The sequence below is a fragment of the Zonotrichia albicollis genome, chromosome 24 (assembly GCF_047830755.1).
Source record: "Zonotrichia albicollis isolate bZonAlb1 chromosome 24, bZonAlb1.hap1, whole genome shotgun sequence".
Lineage (NCBI taxonomy): Eukaryota > Metazoa > Chordata > Aves > Passeriformes > Passerellidae > Zonotrichia > Zonotrichia albicollis.
The window spans coordinates 1,190,443-1,210,900 of NC_133842.1; the positions used below are offsets into that span (position 1 = coordinate 1,190,443).

Genomic DNA, 20,458 nt, shown 5'->3' on the forward strand with positions numbered 1-20,458 from the left:
GTCCCAAGTTTTGGGGGCAAAATGGAAAAAATTTGGGGTCCTGGGTTGGGTTTTGGGGTGAAAATCCCGGATTTTGTGGATCCTGGGTTGGGTTTTGGGGGTCCTGCTCTGGATTTTGGGGTGAAAATCCCGGATTTTGGGGTCCTGGGCTTGGTTTTGGGGGAAAAATGCCAAATTTTGGGGTCCTAGGTTGGGTTTTTGAGGGAAAAACCCAGATTTTGGGGTCCCAGTCCCAAGTTTGGGGGGAAAATGGAAAAATCTGCGGTCCTGGGTTGGGTTTTGGGGTGAAAAACACGGATTTTGGGGGTCCTGAGCTTGGTTTTGGGGGAAAAATGCCAAATTTTGGGGTCCTGGGTTGGGTTTTGGGGTGAAAATCCTGGATTTTGGGGGTCCTAATCCTGATTTTGGGGTAAAAATGCCAAATTTTAGGGTCCTGGGTTGGGTTTTGGGGTGAAAATCCCGGATTTTGGGGTCTCGGGTTGGGTTTTGGGGTGAAAACCCTGAATTTGGGGGTTCAGATCCTGATTTTGGGGTGAAAATTCCAAATTTTGGGGTCCTGGGTTGGGTTTTGGGGTAAAAACTCCAAGAAATTGGGGTGGGGACCCCAAAAATGGGAGTGGGACCCCAAAATTGAGCCCTAAATTCCCCCCAAAAAATTCCCAAAAAATAAAAACTCGGAGACCCCTCCCCGTCCTTTTCCTGCTTTATTTGGGGTGGGGGAGACCCCAAAATTGGGGAGGGAAATGGGGACCCCAAAATATCGGGGGGACCCCAAAATTTGGAGGAAAAAAAGCCAAAAATTTGGGGGAAAAATCACAAAAATTGGGGGAAAAAACCACAAAAATTTGGGGGAAAAAACACAAAAATTGGGGGAGAAAACCACAAAAATTTGGGGGAAAAACCACAAAAATTTGGGGAAAAAAACACAAAAATTTGGGGGAAAAATCACAAAAATTTGGGGGAGAAAATCACAAAAATTTGGGGGAAAAATCACAAAAATTTGGGGGGAAAATCACAAAAATCTGGGGGAAAAAACACAAAAATTTGGGGGGAAAAATGCCAAAAATTTGGGGGAAAAAATCACAAAAATTTGGGGGGGAAAAAACCACAAAAATTTGGGGGAAAAAAACACAAAAATTTTGGGGAAAAAACCACAAAAATTTGGGGGGAAAACACAAAAATTTGGGGGAAAAACATAAAAATTTGGGGGAAAAAACACAAAAATTTGGGGGGAAAAACACAAAAATTTGGGGGAAAAAATCACAAAGATTTGGGGGGAAAAGCACAAAAATTGGGGGAGAAAAACACAAAAATTTGGGGGAAAAACCACAAAAATTTGGGAAAAAACCACAAAAATTTGGGGGAGAAAACACAAAAATTTGAGGGAAAAAAAAGCCAAAAATTTGGGGGAAAAACCACAAAAATTGGGGGAGAAAAACACAAAAATTTGGGGGAAAACCACAAAAATTTTGGGGAAAAAATCACAAAAATTTGGGGGAAAAAATCACAAAAATTTGGGGGAAAACCACAAAAATTTGGGGGAAAAAAACCACAAAAATTTGGGGGAAAACCACAAAAATTTGGGGGAAAAAACCCACAAAAATTTGGGGGAAAAAACACAAAAATTTGGGGGAAAAACACAAAAATTTGGGGAAAAAACACAAAAATTTGGGGGAAAAAACCACAAAAATTTGGGGGAAAAAACACAAAAATTTTGGGGAAAAAACCACAAAAATTTGGGGGAAATAATCACAAAAATTTGGGGGAAAACCACAAAAATTTGGGGGAAAAAAACATAAAAATTTGGGGGAAAAAATCATAAAAATTTGGGGGAAAAAACCACAAAAATTTGGGGAAAAAACCACAAAAATTTGGGGGAAAAAACCACAAAAATTTGTGGGAAAAACACAAAAATTTGGGGGAAAAAACCACAAAAATTTGGGGGAAAAACACAAAAATTTTGGGGAAAAAACCACAAAAATTTGGGGGAAATAATCACAAAAATTTGGGGGAAAACCACAAAAATTTGGGGGAAAAAATCATAAAAATTTGGGGGAAAAAACCACAAAAATTTGGGGAAAAAACCACAAAAATTTGGGGGAAAAAATCACAAAAATTTGGGGGAAAAATCCACAAAAATTTGGGGAAAAAATCACAAAAATTTGGGGAAAAAAATCACAAAAATTTGGGGGAAAACCACAAAAATCTGGGGGAAAAATCACAAAAATTTGGCGGAAAAAACACAAAAATTTGGGGGAAAAATCACAAAAATTTGGGGGAAAAAACACAAAAATTGGGGGGAAACCCCAAAAATTTGGTGTAAAAATCCCCCAAAAATTCAGGAAAAAAATCCCCAAAATTTAAAGGGAAAACTCAAAATTTGGGGTAAAAAACCCTCAAAAAAATTCCCAAAATTTTGAGGGAAAAACCCCAAAAATTTGAAGAAAATCCCCAAAATTTAAAGGGGAAAACTCCAAAAATTTGGTGGAAAAACCCAAAAAATTTAAGAGGAAAACCCCAAAAATTTAAAGGGAAAACCCCAAAAAATTTAAGAGGAAAATCCCAAAAATTTGGTGGAAAAACCCCAAAAAATTTAAGGGAAAAACCCCAAAAATTTAAGAGGAAAACCCCAAAAATTTGGTGGAAAAACACCAAAAATTTGGTGGAAAAATCCCCCAAAAATTCAGGAAAAAATTCCCCAAAATTTAAAGAGAAAACTCAAAATTTGGGGTAAAAACCCCCCAAAAAAATCCCAAAATTTTGAGGGAAAAACCCCAAAAATTTGAAGAAAATCCCCAAATTTTAAAGGGGAAAACTCCAAAAATTTGGTGGAAAAACCCCAAAAATTTGAGAGGAAATCCCCCAAAAATTCAAGAAAAAAATCCCCAAAATTTAAAGGGAAAACTCAAAATTTGGGGTAAAAACCCCCCAAAAAAATCCCAAAATTTTGAGGGAAAAACCCCAAAAATTTGAAGAAAATCCCCAAAATTTAAAGGGGAAAACTCCAAAAATTTGGTGGAAAAAAACCCAAAATTTCCGGGGAAAACTCAAAAATTTGGGAAAAACCCAAAAATTTGGGAAAAATCCCAAAAATTTGGGAAAAACCCCAAAACTGGAGGGAAAAAAAATCCCAAAATTTGGGGTAAAAACGCCCAAAATTGGGAAAAATTGGGAATTTCACTTCTTGGCCACCTTGGCCTGTTTGTGCTTCGGGGGCGCCCAGCGCAGGCAGATGGAATCCACTGCAATTAACAGAATTAATTAGCGTTAATTAGCGCTAATTAGCGCCCTCAATGACCGTAATTAGGGGCAATTAATTAGGGAGGTAATTAATGAGGGTGGTATTAATAGGGAGAGTCATTAACAGCATTAATTAGGGGGTAATTAACAGAGGAGTCATCAACAGAGCTAATTAGACGCGATTAATGGGGCTGTTAATTAGGGGGTTATTCATGGAAGAAATCTATTAATTACAATATGTAAATTAACGAGGATGTTCTTCAACAGAAGCTCCATAAGCTGGCGGTCGTTAACAGAAATTAATTAATTAATTAATTAATTAACACTGTTCATTAACGGGCAGCCTTAGGGGGATTTCCGGACCGAACCATTCCTGCGGGGTGGGGGGGTTGCTTATGTATTAATTAAAGTACATTAATTAACGAGCTGGCTCTTTAAGAGAAGCTCATTAAGGTGGCAATCATCAACACGAATTGATTAAATTTAATTAATAAAATTAATTGATGGGGGAGCCTTAGAGGGGTTTCTGGACCGAACCATTCATTTGGGGGGAGGGCTTATTAATTAAGGCTTATTTATTAACTAAAGGCTTATTTATTAACTGAAGTATATTAATTAATGAGTATATTTTTTAAGAGAAGCTCATTAAGGTGGTGATTGTTAATGGGAATTAATTAATTAATAAAATTCATTATCAAGAAAGCCTTGGGGGTGGGGGGTTTCTGGGCTGAACCATTCAGTGCGGATCACGGGGGTGTACATCTATTAATTATGTATGTTTATTATGGAGCATATTCTTTTAGGAGAAGCTCATTAAAGCGGTGATCATTAGCCATAATTAATTAATTTAATTAACTGAATTTTGATTAATTTAATTTTAATAAATTTAATTTCAATGAATTGAATTTTAATTAATTTAATTTTAACGAATGAAATTCATTTCCAGGGAACCCTCAGGGCGGTTCCCAGACCGTACCACTCCCACCACCGTGGGGGGGGAGGAGGTTTCTAGGCCGAACCATTCAGTGTGGATCATGGGGGCGTGACCATTAATGTACATCTATTAATTATATTTATTATGGAGCATATTCTTTTAAGAGAAGCTCATTAAAGCGGTGATCATTAACCATAATTAATTAATTGAATTTTTATTTAATTTAATTTTAATTTAATTTTATTGAATTGTATTTTAATGAATTTAATTTTAATGATTGAAATTCATTGACAGGGCACCCTCAGGGCGGTTCCCAGACCGTACCACTCCCACCAGCGGGGGGAGGGGGGTGGGAGGTTTCTGGGCCGAACCATTCAGTGCGTATCACGGGGCCGTGACCATTAATGTACATCTATTAATTATATTTATTATGGAGCATATTCTTTTAAGAGAAGCTCATTAAAGAGGTTTTCATTACCATAATTAATTAATTTAATTTTAATTAATTTTAATTAATTTAATTTTGATTTAATTGAATTTTAATGAATGAAATTCACTGACAGGGCACCCTCAGGGCGGTTCCCAGACCGTACCACTCCCACCACCGGGGGGGAGGTTTCTGGGCCAAACCATTCAGTGTGGATCACAGGGGCGTGACCATTAATGTACATCTATTAATTATGTATGTTTATTATGGAGCATATTCTTTAAGAGAAGCTCATTAAAATGGTGATCATTAGCCATAATCAATTAATTTAATTTTAATTAATTTTGATTTAATTTTGATTTATTTGAATTTTAATGAATGAAATTCACTGACAGGGCACCCTCAGGGCGGTTCCCAGACCGTACCACTCCCACCACCGGGGGGGGGGGGAGGAATTTCCCATTCCCAATCTCCCACTCCCCCATTAATTCCCGCACCCACCCCCACTCCGGCATTAATAAGGTCACTAATTAAGGCCGGGCAATTAGCGGGGCGTTAATTACTGACCGGTGATGGGCGGTTTCTTGTACTGGGCGCTCTTGAGGTGCTCCTCCACCAGCTTGGGCGTGACGCAGATGACGTGCTGCCCCTTCCAGTACTTGACCATGTTGAGCGACTGCAGCGTGCTGATGATGTCCGTCTGCGTGATGCTGGTCATCTGGCTGGGGGCAGAGTGACCACTGAGTGACCACTGAGTGACCACTGAGTGACCACTGACCCATGGGAGTGACCATTGACCCCATGGCAGTGAGCATTGAACTCATGGGAGTGACCCCTGGCAATGGTCAGCGTGCTGATGATGTCGGTCTGCGTGATGCTGGTCATCTGGCTGGGTGGCAGAGTGACCACTGAGTGACCACTGACCCATGGGAGTGACCACTGAGTGACCACAGTGACCATTGAGCCATGGGAGTGAGCACTGAGTGACCACTGAGTGACCACAGTGACCATTGACCCCATGGCAGTGAGCACTGAGTGACCACAGTGACCATTGAGTGACCACCGACTCATGGGAGTGAGCACTGAACTCATGGCAATGGTCAGTGGCAATGGTCAGTGTGCTGATGATGTCGGTCTGCGTGATGCTGGTCATCTGGCTGGGGGGCAGAGTGAGCACTGAGTGACCACAGTGACCACAGTGACCACTGAGTGACCACAGTGACCACTGAGTGACCACAGTGACCATTGACCCCATGGCAGTGAGCATTGAACTCATGGCAATGGTCACTGGCAATGGTCAGTGTGCTGATGATGTCCGTCTGCGTGATGCTGGTCATCTGGCTGGACAGATGGACATGGGAGTGACCACTGAGTGACCACAGTGACCACTGACCCATGGGAGTGACCACTGACCCCATGGTCACAACCACTGACCCATGGCAGTGAGCATTGAACGCATGGCAATGGTCACTGGCAATGGTCAGTGTGCTGATGATGTCGGTCTGCGTGATGCTGGTCATCTGGCTGGACAGATGGACATGGGAGTGACCACTGAGTGACCACAGTGACCCATGGGAGTGACCACTGAGTGACCACAGTGACCATTGAGTGACCATTGAGCCGTGGGAGTGAGCATTGAACTCATGGGAGTGACCCCTGGCAATGGTCACTGGCAATGGTCAATGTGCTGATGATGTCGGTCTGCGTTATGCTGGTCATCTGGCTGGGGGGCAGAGTGAGCACTGAGTGACCACTGAGTGACCATTGACCCCATGGGAGTGACCATTGAGTGACCACAGTGACCATTGACCCCATGGTCACAACCACCGACCCATGGGAGTGACCCCTGGCAATGGTCACTGGCAATGGTCAGTGTGCTGATGATGTCGGTCTGCGTGATGCTGGTCATCTGGCTGGACAGATGGACATGGGAGTGACCACTGAGTGACCACAGTGACCACTGAGCTGTGGGAGTGAGCACTGAGTGACCGCTGTACCCATGGCACTGAACTCATGGCAATGGTCACTGGCAATGGTCAGTGGGCTGATGATGTCGGTCTGCGTGATGCTGGTCATCTGGCTGGGGGGCAGAGTGACCGCTGAGTGACCACTGAGTGACCACAGTGACCATTGAGTGACCACAGTGACCATTGACCCCATGGTCACAACCACCGACCCATGGCAGTGACCATTGAACGCATGGCAATGGTCAGTGTGCTGATGATGTCGGTCTGTGTGATGCTGGTCATCTGGCTGGACAGGGAGTGACCACTGAGTGACCACTGAGTGACCACTGACCCCATGGGAGTGAGCACTGAGTGACCACAGTGAGCACTGAGTGACCACAGTGACCACTGACCCCATGGGAGTGAGCATTGAACTCATGGCAATGGTCACTGGCAATGGTCAGTGTGCTGATGATGTCGGTCTGCGTGATGCTGGTCATCTGGCTGGACAGAGAGTGACCACTGAGTGACCACAGTGACCACTGACCCATGGGAGTGACCATTGAGTGACCACAGTGACCATTGACCCCATGGTCACAACCACCGACCCCATGGCAGTGAGCACTGAACTCATGGCAATGGTCAGTGTGCTGATGATGTCGGTCTGCATGATGCTGGTCATCTGGCTGGGGAGCAGAGTGACCGCTGAGTGACCACTGAGTGACCACAGTGACCATTGAGCCATGGGAGTGACGATTCACCCATGGGAGTGACCCTGAGTGACCACAGTGACCACTGAGTGACCAATGAGTGAGCACAGTGTGACCACAGTGACCACTGAGTGACCCTGAGTGACCCTGAGTGAGCACTGAGTGACCATTGACCCCATGGGAGTGACCACTGAGTGACCACAGTGAGCACTGAGTGACCCCTGAGTGACCCTGAGTGACCACTGAGTGACCACTGAGTGACCCCTGCCCACCACAGCTCTGCCCTCCCTGACACTGGTTTAAGGGGGTTTAATGGTCCCTTACTGGTCCATACTGGTTTATACTGGTCTATACTGGTTTCTATGTACTTTAACGGATTTCTATGGGGATTTTTGGGTCCATACTGGTTTGTACTGGTCCATACTGGTTTGTACTGGTCCCACCTGAGGTCCTTGATGGACAGGGTGCCCCGGAAGTCCCTGAGGATCTCCAGCACCTGGGGACTCACTGGTTTGTACTGGTTTGTACTGGTTTCTATGTACTTTAATGGATTTCTATGGGGATTTTTGCATTTATACTGGTTTATACTGGTTTATACTGGTCCATACTGGTCCATACTGGTTTATACTGGTCTGTACTGGTTCTGGTGCATTTCCAGCCCCATACTGGTCCCAGTCCATACTGGTCCATACTGGTCTATACTGGTTTCTATGCACTTTAACGGATTTCTATGGGGATTTTTGGGTCCATACTGGTTTCTACTGGTCCATACTGGTTTGTACTGGTCCATACTGGTTTGTACTGGTCCCACCTGAGGTCCTTGATGGACAGGGTGCCCCGGAAGTCCCTGAGGATCTCCAGCACCTGGGGACTCACTGGTCTATACTGGTTTATACTGGTTTATACTGGTTTCTATGCACTTTAATGGATTTCTATGGGGATTTTTGGGTTTATACTGGTTTATACTGGTCCATACTGGTTTCTATGGATTTCTATGGGGATTTTTGGGTCCATACTGGTTTATACTGGTCCATACTGGTCCTGGCCTGCTCCAAGTCCCTCCCAGTCACTCCTAGTCCTAATCCCATACTGGTCCATACTGGTCTATACTGGTTTCTATGCACTTTAATGGATTTCTATGGGGATTTTTGGGTCCATACTGGTCCATACTGGTTTATACTGGTCTGTACTGGTTCTGGTGCATTTCCAGCCCCATTCTGGTCCCAGTCCATACTGGTCTATACTGGTCTATACTGGTTTCTATGCACTTTAATGCATTTCTATGGGGATTTTTGGGTTTATACTGGTTTATACTGGTCCATACTGGTTTCTATAGATTTCTATGGGGATTTTTGGATCCATACTGGTTTATACTGGTCCATACTGGTCCTGGCCTGCTCCAAGTCCCTCCCAGTCACTCCTAGTCCTAATCCCATACTGGTCCATACTGGTCTATACTGGTTTCTATGCACTTTAACGGATTTTCACGGGGATTTTTGCATTTATACTGGTCTATACTGGTTTATACTGGTCCGTACTGGTCCCACCTGAGGTCCTTGATGGACAGGGTGCCCCGGAAGTCCCTCAGGATCTCCAGCAGGACCCAGCTCCAGTAACTGCGGTAGCTGAGCTTGCCCAGGTCCGAGAGCGGCTTCTCCGGTGAGCCCACGGTGCTCTCCAGCTTGGATAATTCATAGCCTGAAATCCGCCCAAAATTAACCAAAATTATCAAAAATTCCACCCAGAATTAACCCTGAGATTCCTGGGAATCCAGAGGAAAAATTCCCCCCAAAAATCCCCAAAATTCCCTCAAAAATCCCCAAAATTCCATCAAAATTCCCTTTGAAAATTCTGAATTTTCACTCATCACTCTCCAGCTTGGACAGTTCATAGCCTGGGAAAATTCACCCAAAATTCCCAAAATTCCACCCCAAAATTCCACCCAAAATTATCAAAAATTCCACCCAAAATTAGTCCTGAAATTCCTGGGAATCCATGGATTTCAGGGCATCCCAAAATTCCCCAAAAATCCCCAAAATTCCCTTTGAAAATTCGGAATTTTCACTCATTGCTCTCCAGCTTGGACAGTTCATAGCCTGAAATCAGCCCAAAATTAACCAAAATCACCCAAAAATAACGAAAATTCCACCCAGAATTAGTCCTGAAATTCCTGGGAATCCAGAGGAAAAATTCCCCCCAAAAATCCCCAAAATTCCCTCAGAAAATTCGGAATTTTCACTCATTGCTCTCCAGCTTGGACAGCTCATAGCCTGGGAAATGAGCCCAAAATTAACCAAAATTATCAAAAATTCCACCCAGAATTAATCCTGAAATTCCTGGGAATCCATGGATTTAAGGGCATCCCAAAAATCCCCAAAATTCCCTCAAAATTCCCTCAAAAAATTCTGAATTTTCACTCATTGCTCTCCAGCTTGGACAGTTCATAGCCTGAAATCCGCCCAAAATTAACCAAAATTAACCAGAATTAACCAAAATCCCACCCAGAATTAGTCCTGAAATTCCTGGGAATCCACAGGAAAAATTCCCCCCAAAAATCCCCAAAATTCCATCAAAATTCCCTTTGAAAATTCGGAATTTTCACTCATTGCTCTCCAGCGTGGACAGCTCGTAACCTGGGAAAATTCACCCAAAATTCCACCCAAAATTATCAAAAATTCCACCCAGAATTAGTCCTGAGATTCCTGGGAATCCATGGATTTCGGGGCATCCCAAAATTCCCAAAAATTCCCCAAAATTCCCTCAAAATTCCCTCAAAAAATTCTGAATTTCCACTCATTGCTCTCCAGCTTGGACAGCTCGTAGCCTGGAAAATGAGCCCAAAATGAACCAAAATTAACCAGAATTAACCAAAATTCCATCCCAAAATTCCTGAGAATCCAGAGGATTCATAGGATCCCAAAAATCCCCAAAATTCCCTCAAAATTCCCTTTGAAAATTCTGAATTTTCACTCATTGCTCTCCAGCTTGGACAGCTCATAACCTGGGAAAATTCACCCAAAATTCACCAAAATCCAGAAAATTCTACTCAAAATTCCATCCCAAAATTCCAGGGAATCCAGAGGATCCAGGGGATCCCAAAAATCCCCAAAATTCCCTCAGAAAATTCGGAATTTTCACTCATTGCTCTCCAGCTTGGACAGTTCATAGCCTGAAATCAGCCCAAAATTAACCAAAATTATCAAAAATTCCACCCAGAATTAACCCTGAGATTCCTGGGAATCCATGGATTTAAGGGCATCCCAAAATTCCCAAAAATTCCCTCAAAAATCCCCAAAATTCCCTTTGAAAATTCTGATTTTTCACTCATTGCTCTCCAGCTTGGACAGCTCGTAACCTGGGAAAATTCACCCAAAATTCCCAAAAATTCCACCCCAAAATTCCACCCAAAATTATCAAAAATTCCACCCAGAATTAACCCTGAAATTCCAGGGAATCCATGGATTCATAGGATCCCAAAAATCCCCAAAATTCCCTCAAAATTCTGAATTTTCACTCATCGCTCTCCAGCTTGGACAGTTCATAGCCTGGGAAAATTCACCCAAAATGAACCAAAATTACCAGAATTAACCAAAATTCCACCCAGAATTAGTCCTGAAATTCCTGGGAATCCAGAGGAAAAATTCCCCCCAAAAATCCCCAAAATTCCCTCAGAAAATTCGGAATTTTCACTCATTGCTCTCCAGCTTGGACAGCTCATAGCCTGGGAAATGTGCCCAAAATTATCCAAAATTATCAAAAATTCCACCCAGAATTAGCCCTGAGATTCCTGGGAATCCAGAGGAAAAATTCCCCCCAAAAATCCCCAAAATTCCCTCAAAATTCCCTTTGAAAATTCTGGATTTTCACTCATTGCTCTCCAGCTTGGACAGTTCATAACCTGGGAAATCAGCCCAAAATTAACCAAAATTAACCAGAATTAACCAAAATTCCATCCCAAAATTCCAGGGAATCCAGAGGATCCAGGGGATCCCGAAATTCCCCCAAAAATCCCCAAAATTCCCTCAAAATTCCCTTTGAAAATTCGGAATTTTCACTCATCGCTCTCCAGCTTGGACAGCTCATAGCCTGGGAAAATTCACCCAAAATTCCCAAAAATTCCACCCAAAATTATCAAAAATTCCATCCCAAAATTAACCCTGAGATTCCTGGGAATCCATGGATTTCAGGGCATCCCAAAAATCCCCAAAATTCCCTCAAAATTCCCTTTGAAAATTCCGAATTTTCACTCATTGCTCTCCAGCTTGGACAGCTCGTAACCTGGGAAATGAGCCCAAAATGAACCAAAATCATCCAAAATTAACCAAAATTCCACCCAAAATTACTCCTGAGATTCCTGGGAATCCATGGATTTCGAGGGATCCCAAAATTCCCCAAAATTCCCTCAAAATTCCCTCTGAAAATTCTGATTTTTCACTCATTGCTCTCCAGCTTGGACAATTCATAACCTGGAAAATGAGCCCAAAATTAACCAAAATCATCCAAAATTAACCAAAATTCCACTCCAAAATTCCACCCAAAATTATCAAAAATTCCACCCAGAATTAACCCTGAGATTCCTGGGAATCCATGGATTTCAGGGCATCCCAAAAATCCCCAAAATTCCCTCAAAATTCCCTTTGAAAATTTTGAATTTTCACTCATTGCTCTCCAGCTTGGACAGTTCATAGCCTGAAATCCGCCCAAAATGAACCAAAATTATCAAAAATTCCACCCAGAATTAACCCTGAGATTCCTGGGAATCCAGAGGAAAAATTCCCCGCAAAAATCCCCAAAATTCCTTTTGAAAATTCTGATTTTTCACTCATTGCTCTCCAGCTTGGACAGATCCTAATGTTGGAAAATCCACCCAAAATTCACTAAAATTCCACCCAGAATTAACCCTGAAATTCCTGGGAATCCAGAGGAAAAATTCCCCCCAAAAATCCCCAAAATTTCCTCAAAAAATTTGGAATTTTCACTCATTGCTCTCCAGCTTGGACAATTCATAGCCTGAAATCAGCCCAAAATTAACCAAAATTAACCAAAATTAATCAAAATTTCACCCAGAATTAACCCTGAGATTCCTGGGAATCCATGGATTTCACGGGATCCCAAAAATCCCCAAAATTCCCTCAAAATTCCCCAAAATTCCCTCAGAAAATTCTGAATTTTCACTCATTGCTCTCCAGCTTGGACAGTTCATAACCTGGAAAATGAGCCTGAAATTAACCAAAATCCAGCGAAATTCCATCCCAAAATTCCAGGGAATCCAGAGGATCCAGGGCATCCCAAAAATCCCCAAAATTCCCACAAAAATCCCCAAAATTCCCTCAAAATTCCCTTTGAAAATTCTGATTTTTCACTCATTGCTCTCCAGCTTGGACAGCTCATAACCTGGGAAAATTCACCCAAAATTAACCAGAATTAACCAAAATTCCACCCAGAATTAACCCTGAGATTTCTGGGAATCCATGGATTTCGGGGCATCCCAAAATTCCCAAAAATTCCCTCAAAAATCCCCAAAATTCCCTCAGAAAATTCGGAATTTTCACTCATTGCTCTCCAGCTTGGACAGCTCATAACCTGGGAAAATTCACCCAAAATTAACCATAATTCCACCCAAAATTAACCAAAATTCCACCCAAAATTAGTCCTGAGATTCCTGGGAATCCATGGATTTCAGGGCATCCCAAAAATCCCCAAAATTCCCAATTTTTCCCCGAAATCCCAATTTTGGCACGGACTGAAGGCGATGAGGAATTTCCCGTATCCGCGGCGCTGGTACGGCGGCAGGGTCAGGATGCACGCCACGTTGTTCCCGTCCGGGGACTCCTTTTCCTGCAAAAAACCGGAATTTTGGGAAAATCATGGAAAATTCCGGAATTTTTGGGAATTTCGGGGTCATTTCTGGGGTCAGAAATGTGAAAATAATCCGAATTTTTTGGGATTTTTTAAAAATTATTGAGACATTTCAAGAATGCAAACCATGTTGTTGATTCCTTTTCCTGCAAAAAATGGGAATTTTGGGAAAATTCCGAAAAAATCCGGAATTTTTGGGAATTTTGGGGTCATTTTTGGGGTCAAAAATACAAAAAATCCAAATTTTTGGGGGATTTTTTAAAAATTATTGAGACATTTAAAGAATGCAAGCCATGTTGTTGATTCCTTCTCCTGGATAAAAAATGGGAATTTTGGGAAAATTTAAAAAAATCCGGAATTTTTGGGAATTTCGGGGTCATTTCTGGGGTCAGAAATGTGAAAAATAATCCGAATTTTTGGGGATTTTTTGGGACATTTCGGAAACACAAATTCCGCTATTTCCGTCATGGCTGCTCCTTTTCCTGGATAAAAAATGGGAATTTTGGGAAAATTTAAAAAAATTCCGGAATTTTTGGGAATTTCGGGGTCATTTCTGGGGTCAGAAATGTGAAAAATAATCCAAATTTTGGGGATTTTTTAAAAATTATTGAGATATTTCAAGAATGCAAACCAAGTTGTGGATTGCTTTTCCTGCAAAAAAAAAAGGGAATTTTGGGAAAATTTTAAAAAAATCCGGAATTTTTGGGAATTTTGCGGTCATTTCTGGGGTCAGAAATACGAAAAATCCAAATTTTTGGGGATTTTTTAAAAATTATTGAGATATTTAAAGAATGCAAACCATTCTTGTGGATTCCTTTTCCTGCAAAAAAATGGGAATTTTGGGAAAATTCAAAAAAATTCCGAAATTTTTGGGGATTTTGGGGTCATTTTTGGGGTCAGAAATACGAAAAATCCGAATTTTGGGGGATTTTTTTAAATTATTGAGACATTTCAAGAACTCGAGCCATGTTGTTGATTTCTTTTCCTGCAAAAAATGGGAATTTTGGGAAAATTTAAAAAAAATCCGGAATTTTTGGGAATTTCGGGGTCATTTTTGGGGTCAGAAATACGAAAAATCCAAATTTTGGGGGATTTTTTAAAAATTATTGAGATATTTCAAGAACTTGAGCCATGTTGTTGATTCCTTCTCCTGGATAAAAAATGGGAATTTTGGGAAAATTCTGAAAAAATCCGGAATTTTTGGGAATTTCAGGGTCATTTTTGGGGTCAGAAATACAAAAAATCCAAATTTTTGGGGATTTTTTATAATTATTGAGATATTTAAAGAACTCGAGCCATGTTGTTGATTCCTTTTCCTGGAGAAAAAATGGGAATTTTGGGAAAATTCAAAAAAAATCCGGAATTTTGGGGAATTTCGGGGTCATTTCTGGAGTCAGAAATGTGAAAATAATCCAAATTTTGGTTTTTTTTTTTAAATAATTGAGACATTTAAAGAAGGCAAATGATTCTGGTGGATTCCTTTTCCTGGATAAAAAATGGGAATTTTGGGAAAATTCTGAAAAATTCCGGAATTTTTGGGAATTTTGGGGTCATTTCTGGGGTCAGAAATGTGAAAATAATCAAAATTTTTGGGGCTTTTTTTAAATTATTGAGACATTTCAAGAACGCAAACGATTCTTGTGGACTCCTTTTCCTGGATAAAAAATGGGAATTTTGGGAAAATTTTTAAAAATTCCGGAATTTTTGGGAATTTTGGGGTCAGAAATGTGAAAATAATCCAAATTTTTGGGGATTTTTTGGGACATTTCAGAAACACAAATTCCGCTATTTCCATCATGGCCACTCCTTTTCCTGCAAAAAAATGGGAATTTGGGAAAATTCCGAAAAAATCCAGAATTTTTGGGAATTTTGGGGTCATTTTTGGGGTCAGAAATGTGAAAAATAATCCAAATTTTGGGGATTTTTTAAAAATTATTGAGATATTTAAAGAATGCAAGCCATGTTGTTGATTCCTTTTCCTGGATAAAAAATGGGAATTTGGGAAAATTCAAAAAAATTCTGGAATTTTTGGGAATTTCGGGGTCATTTCTGGGGTCAGAAATACGAAAAATCCAAATTTTGGGGGATTTTTAAAAATTATTGAGACATTTCAAGAATGCAAACCAAGTTGTTGATTTCTTTTCCTGGATAAAAAATGGGAATTTTGGGAAAATTCTGAAAAATTCCGGAATTTTTGGGAATTTCGGGGTCATTTCTGGGGTCAGAAATACAAAAAATCCAAATTTTTGGGGATTTTTAAGAAATTATTGAGATATTTAAAGAACGCAAACCATTCTTGTGGATTCCTTTTCCTGCAAAAAATGGGAATTTTGGGAAAATCCCAGAAAATTCCGGAATTTTTGGGAATTTCGGGGTCATTTCTGGGGTCAGAAATGTGAAAATAATCCAAATTTTGGGGATTTTTGGGACATTGAGAGAATCCAGGTGTCCCTAAACCCCCAAATTTCACCAATTTTATCCCAAATTTCTCCCAGTTTTTCCCCATTTTTGCCCCCAGGTGTATCCCAGGTGTGCCCATATGTGCCTAAACCCCCAATTTTCCCCGATTTTCTCCCATTTTTTTCCCCATTTTCTCCCAGTTTTTCCCCATTTTTTCCCCCCAGGTGTCCCTAAACCCCAAATTTCACCCATTTTTCCCCAATTTTATCCCAATTTTCTCCCAATTTCCCCCCCCCAGCCATGCCCAGGTATCCCCAAACCCCCAAATTTTCCCCCAATTTTCCTCAATTTTCACCCAATTTTCTCCCAATTTTCTCCCAATTTTTCCCCTCTTTTCCCCCCCAGCCATGCCCAGGTATCCCTAAACCCCCAATTTTCCCCGATTTTCTCCCATTTTTTTCCCCATTTTCTCCCAGCTTTTCTCCATTTTTCCCCCCAGGTGTCTCTAAACCCCCAAATTTCACCCAATTTTCCTCAATTTTATCCCAATTTTCTCCCAATTTTCTCCCAATTTTTCCCCCCCCAGCTGTGCCCAGGTATCCCTAAACCCCCAAATTTCACCGATTTCCCCCCATTTTCCCCCAAATTTCACCAATTTTCCTCAATTTTCCCCCAATTTTCCCCCATTTTCCCCCGATTTTCTCCCAATTTTTCCCCTCTTTCCCTGCCCAGATGTGCCCAGGTATCCCTAAACCCCCAAATTTCCCCCAATTTTATCCCAAATTTAAAAGATTTTCCCCCAAATTTCACCGATTTTCCTCAATTTTATCCCAATTTTCTCCCAATTTTCCCCCCCCAGCCATGCCCAGGTATCCCTAAACCCCCAAACTCCCCCAAATTCCCCGATTTTCCCCAAATTTCCCCAATTTTCACTGATTTTCTCCCAAATTTAACCGTTTTCCCCCGTCCATTCCCACCTTGGAGAAGTAGCCCACGATGTTTTCACCCAATTTTCCTCAATTTTCCCCCAAATTTTCACCCATTTTCTCCCAATTTTCACCGATTTTCTCCCAGTTTTTCCCCATTTCCCCCCCCAGCCGTGCCCAGGTGTCCCTAAACCCCCAAATTTTCACCCATTTTATCCCAATTTTCACCAATTTTCCCCCAGTTTTTCCCTATTTTTTTCCCCAGGTATATCCCAGCTGTGCCCAGGTGTCTCTAAACCCCGAAATTTTCCCCCCAATTTTCCTCAATTTTATCCCAATTTTCACCCATTTTCTCCCAATTTTCACCCATTTTCTCCCAGCTTTTCCCCATTTCCCCCCCCAGGTGTCCCCTAAACCCCCAAATTTTCCCCCAATTTTTCCTCAATTTTATCCCAATTTTCACCAGTTTTCCCCCAATTTTCTCCCCCAGCTGTGCCCAGGTGCCCCTAAACCCCAAATTTCACCAATTTTATCCCAAATTTCACCGATTTTACCCCAATTTTCACCGATTTCCCCCCAATTTTTCCCCATTTTCCCCCCAGGTATATCCCAGGTGTCCCTAAACCCCCAAATTTCCCCCAATTTTATCCCAAATTTCACCGATTTTCCCCCAAATTTCACCGATTTCCTCCCAATTTTCCCCGATTTTCTCCCAGCTTTTCCCCATTTTTCCCCCCAGGTATCTCTAAACCCCCAAATTTTCACCGATTTTATCCCAAATTTCACCCATTTTCCCCCGATTTTCTCCCAATTTTTCCCCCCAGCCATGCCCAGGTATCCCTAAACCCCTGATTTTCACCCATTTTCTCCCAAATTTTCACCGATTTTCCCCGATTTCCCCCCAATTTTCTCCCAATTTTTCCCCCCCAGCTGCCCCCAAGTGCCCCCAGGTATCCCTAAAGCCCCAAATTTTCACCGATTTTCTCCGATTTGCCCCCAATTTTCTCCCAATTTTTCCCCCCAGGTATCCCCAAACCCCCAAATTTCCCCCAAATTCCCCCAATTTTCCCCAATTTTCCCCAATTTTCCCCAATTCCCCCGTTTCCCCATCCATTCCCACCTTGGAGAAGTAGCCCACGATGTGCGCCCCCTGGCGGTCAACCTCGGTCAGCAAATAAAACACGAACGGCTCCACATCGAAATAAAGCGTCTTGTGGTCCAGGAACAGCTTGGCCAGCAGGCACAGGTTCTGGCAATAGATCTGACAGCGGGCACGGCTGGCACAGCTGGCACACCTGGGCACACCTGGGCACACCTGGGCACACCTGGGCACACCTGGGCACAGCTGGAGTGCCCAAAGCCCAAAAAACCCCGCGAAAATCCCACCAAAATTGAAAAAATTACCCCAAAAATTGCCCAAAAAATGCCCTAAAAACGGCCGAAACCACCACAGGATTTTGGAATTTCTTAAATTTGGGTGCCCAGGTGCCACCTGGGCACACCTGGGCACGCCCACGGTGCCCAAAGCCCAAAAAACCCCGCGAAAATCCCACAAGAATTGAAAAAAATACCCCAAAAATGGCCCAAAATGCCCCAGGATTTGGGGATTTCATGGGTTTGGGGTGCCCAGATGGCACCTGGACACACCTGGACACACCTGGGCACACCTGGGCACACCTGGGCACGCCCACGGTGCCCATAGCCCAAAAAACCCCGCGAAAATCCCACCAAAATTGACCAAAATTGCATTAAAACGCCCCAAAATTGTACAAAAAAAACCCCAAAAAAACCCCAAAACCCCTCAGAATTTGGGGATTCCATGGGTTTGGGTTCTCAGGTGCCACCTGGGCACACCTGGGCACGCCCACGGTGCCCAAAGCCCAAAAAACCCCGCGAAAATCCCACAAAAATTGACCAAAATGCCCCAAAAATTGCCCAAAAAATGCCCTAAAAATGGCCGAAACCACCACAGGATTTTGGAATTTCTTAAATTTGGGTGTCCAGATGGCACCTGGGCACACCTGGGCACACCTGGGCACACCCACAGTGCCCAAAACCCAAAAAACCCCGCGAAAATCCCACAAAATTGAAAAAAATACCCCAAAAATGCCCTAAAAATGCATAAAAATGGCTACAAATGCCCCAAGATTTTGGGATTCCATGGGTTTGGGGGTCCAGATGGCACCTGGGCACACCTGGGCACACCTGGGCACGCCCACAGTGCCCAAAGCCCAAAAAACCCCGCGAAAATCCGACAAAAATTCACCAAAATTGCATAAAAATACCCAAAAAATGCCCCAGGATTTGGGGATTCCATGGGTTTGGATGCCCAGGTGCCACCTGGGCACACCTGGGCACACCTGGGCACACCTGGGCACAACTGGAGTGCCCAAAGCCCAAAAAACCCCGTGAAAATCCCACAAAAATTGACCAAAATGCATTAAAATACCCAAAAAATGCCCAAAAAACCCCAAAAAAACCCCAAAAAAACCCGAAAACCCCTCAGAATTTGGGGTTTGGGTGCCCAGCGGGCACAGCTGGCACAGCTGGAGTGCCCGGTGCCCAAAAAATCCCACAAAAAATCACCAAAATTGCATAAAAAATCACAAAAATTGCATTAAAAATCACAAAAATTGCCCAAAAAAAACCCCAAAAAAACCCCAAAACCCCTCAGAATTTGGGGTGCCCCCAGCTGGCACAGCTGGCACAGCTGGGCACACCTGGAGTGCCCAAAGCCCAAAAAACCCCACAAAAATCCCCCAAAAATCACAAAAATGCCCCAAAAAAAACCCCAAAAAACCCCCAAAAAAGGCCCAAAACCCCTCAGAATTTGGGGATTCCATAGATTTGGGTGCCCAGCTGGCACAGCTGGCACAGCTGGCACACCTGGAGTGCCCAATACCTAAAAAATTCACCAAAAAATCACAAAATTGCCCAAAAAAACCCCAAAAATTGCCCAAAAAAACCCCAAAAAAACCCCAAAAAAACCCCAAAACCCCTCAGAATTTGGGGTGCCCCCAGCTGGCACAGCTGGCACAGCTGGCACAGCTGGCCCCCTCTCACCTTGTGGTCCTTCCCGTCCACCTCGTACACGGAGATGTTCCCTTTGCGGTAAATCTCCCGGCCCGGCGGCTGCCGCCACTGGCACTGACCCTGACAGAGACAAAAAATACAAAAAAAAATAAAATAAAATTCAAAAAACCAAAAACAAACCCAGATCCAAAAAAAGACCCCAAAAAAACAAAAAAAACCAAAAAAATTCACCCAAAAATGGAGAAAATAACCCCAAAAGGGACACAAAATGTGAACGGGCACCGCCACTGGCACTGCCCCTGACACAGGGAAATGTGAGCAAAAAACCACAAAAAATAACAAAATAAACCCCAAAAATCCAAATAAAGACCCCAAAATAAAACAATAAAAACACCAAAAAAACCACAAAAAAAACCCAACCAAAAAACCACAAAAAACCAAAAAAAAAAACCCACAAAAAATCCCCCAAATCTCCCGGCCCGGCGGCTGCCGCCACTGGCACTGCCCCTGCAGCAAAAAAATCCAAAAAAATAACAAAATAAACCCAAAAAACCCCAAAAAATAAAAAAAAACCAGATCTAAAAAAAAGACCCCAAAAAAACAAAAAAAAAAAACCAAAAAAATTCACCCAAAAATGGATAAAATAACCCAAAAACGGACACAAAATGTGAACGGGCACTGCCCCTGACTGAGAGAAATGTGAGCAAAAAAACAAAAAAAAAAACCAAAATAAAACCCAAAAAAACCCCAAAAAAACCAAAAATAAACCCCAAAAAACCAAAAAAAAGAACCAAAAAAAACCCCAAAAATTCACCCAAAAATGGATAAAATAACCCCAAAAGGGACACAAAATGTGAACGGGCACTGCCCCTGACAGAGAGACGGGTCAGCAAAAAAAACCAAAAAAATAACAAAAATAAACCCCAAAAATCCAAATAAAGACCCCGAAATAAAATAAAAAAAAATTAAAAAAAAAAACACAC

General features: G+C 42.3%; 1 protein-coding gene across 3 annotated transcripts in view; it reads right to left on the reverse strand.

The window, feature by feature from the left end:
* Positions 1-2,881: 2,881 nt before the first annotated feature.
* Positions 2,882-20,458, reverse strand: part of LOC141731688 (histone acetyltransferase KAT8-like) — a 30,501-nt gene continuing 12,924 nt past the window's right edge. Inside the window, exons 6-11 of one of the 3 annotated variants that reach the window (XM_074558135.1) lie at positions 19,506-19,595; positions 17,563-17,703; positions 13,002-13,095; positions 8,805-8,955; positions 5,169-5,323; positions 2,882-3,242 (exon numbers count right to left, since the gene is read on the reverse strand). In XM_074558135.1, the coding sequence (XP_074414236.1) occupies positions 3,178-3,242; positions 5,169-5,323; positions 8,805-8,955; positions 13,002-13,095; positions 17,563-17,703; positions 19,506-19,595 (696 nt within the window). In that variant the 3' untranslated portion in view covers positions 2,882-3,177. Of the gene's footprint in view, positions 3,243-5,168; positions 5,324-5,675; positions 5,943-6,831; positions 7,052-8,804; positions 8,956-13,001; positions 13,096-17,562; positions 17,704-19,505; positions 19,596-20,458 lie in introns of those variants that run through there. The other 2 variants (XM_074558134.1, XM_074558136.1) reach the window with 2 other exon arrangements.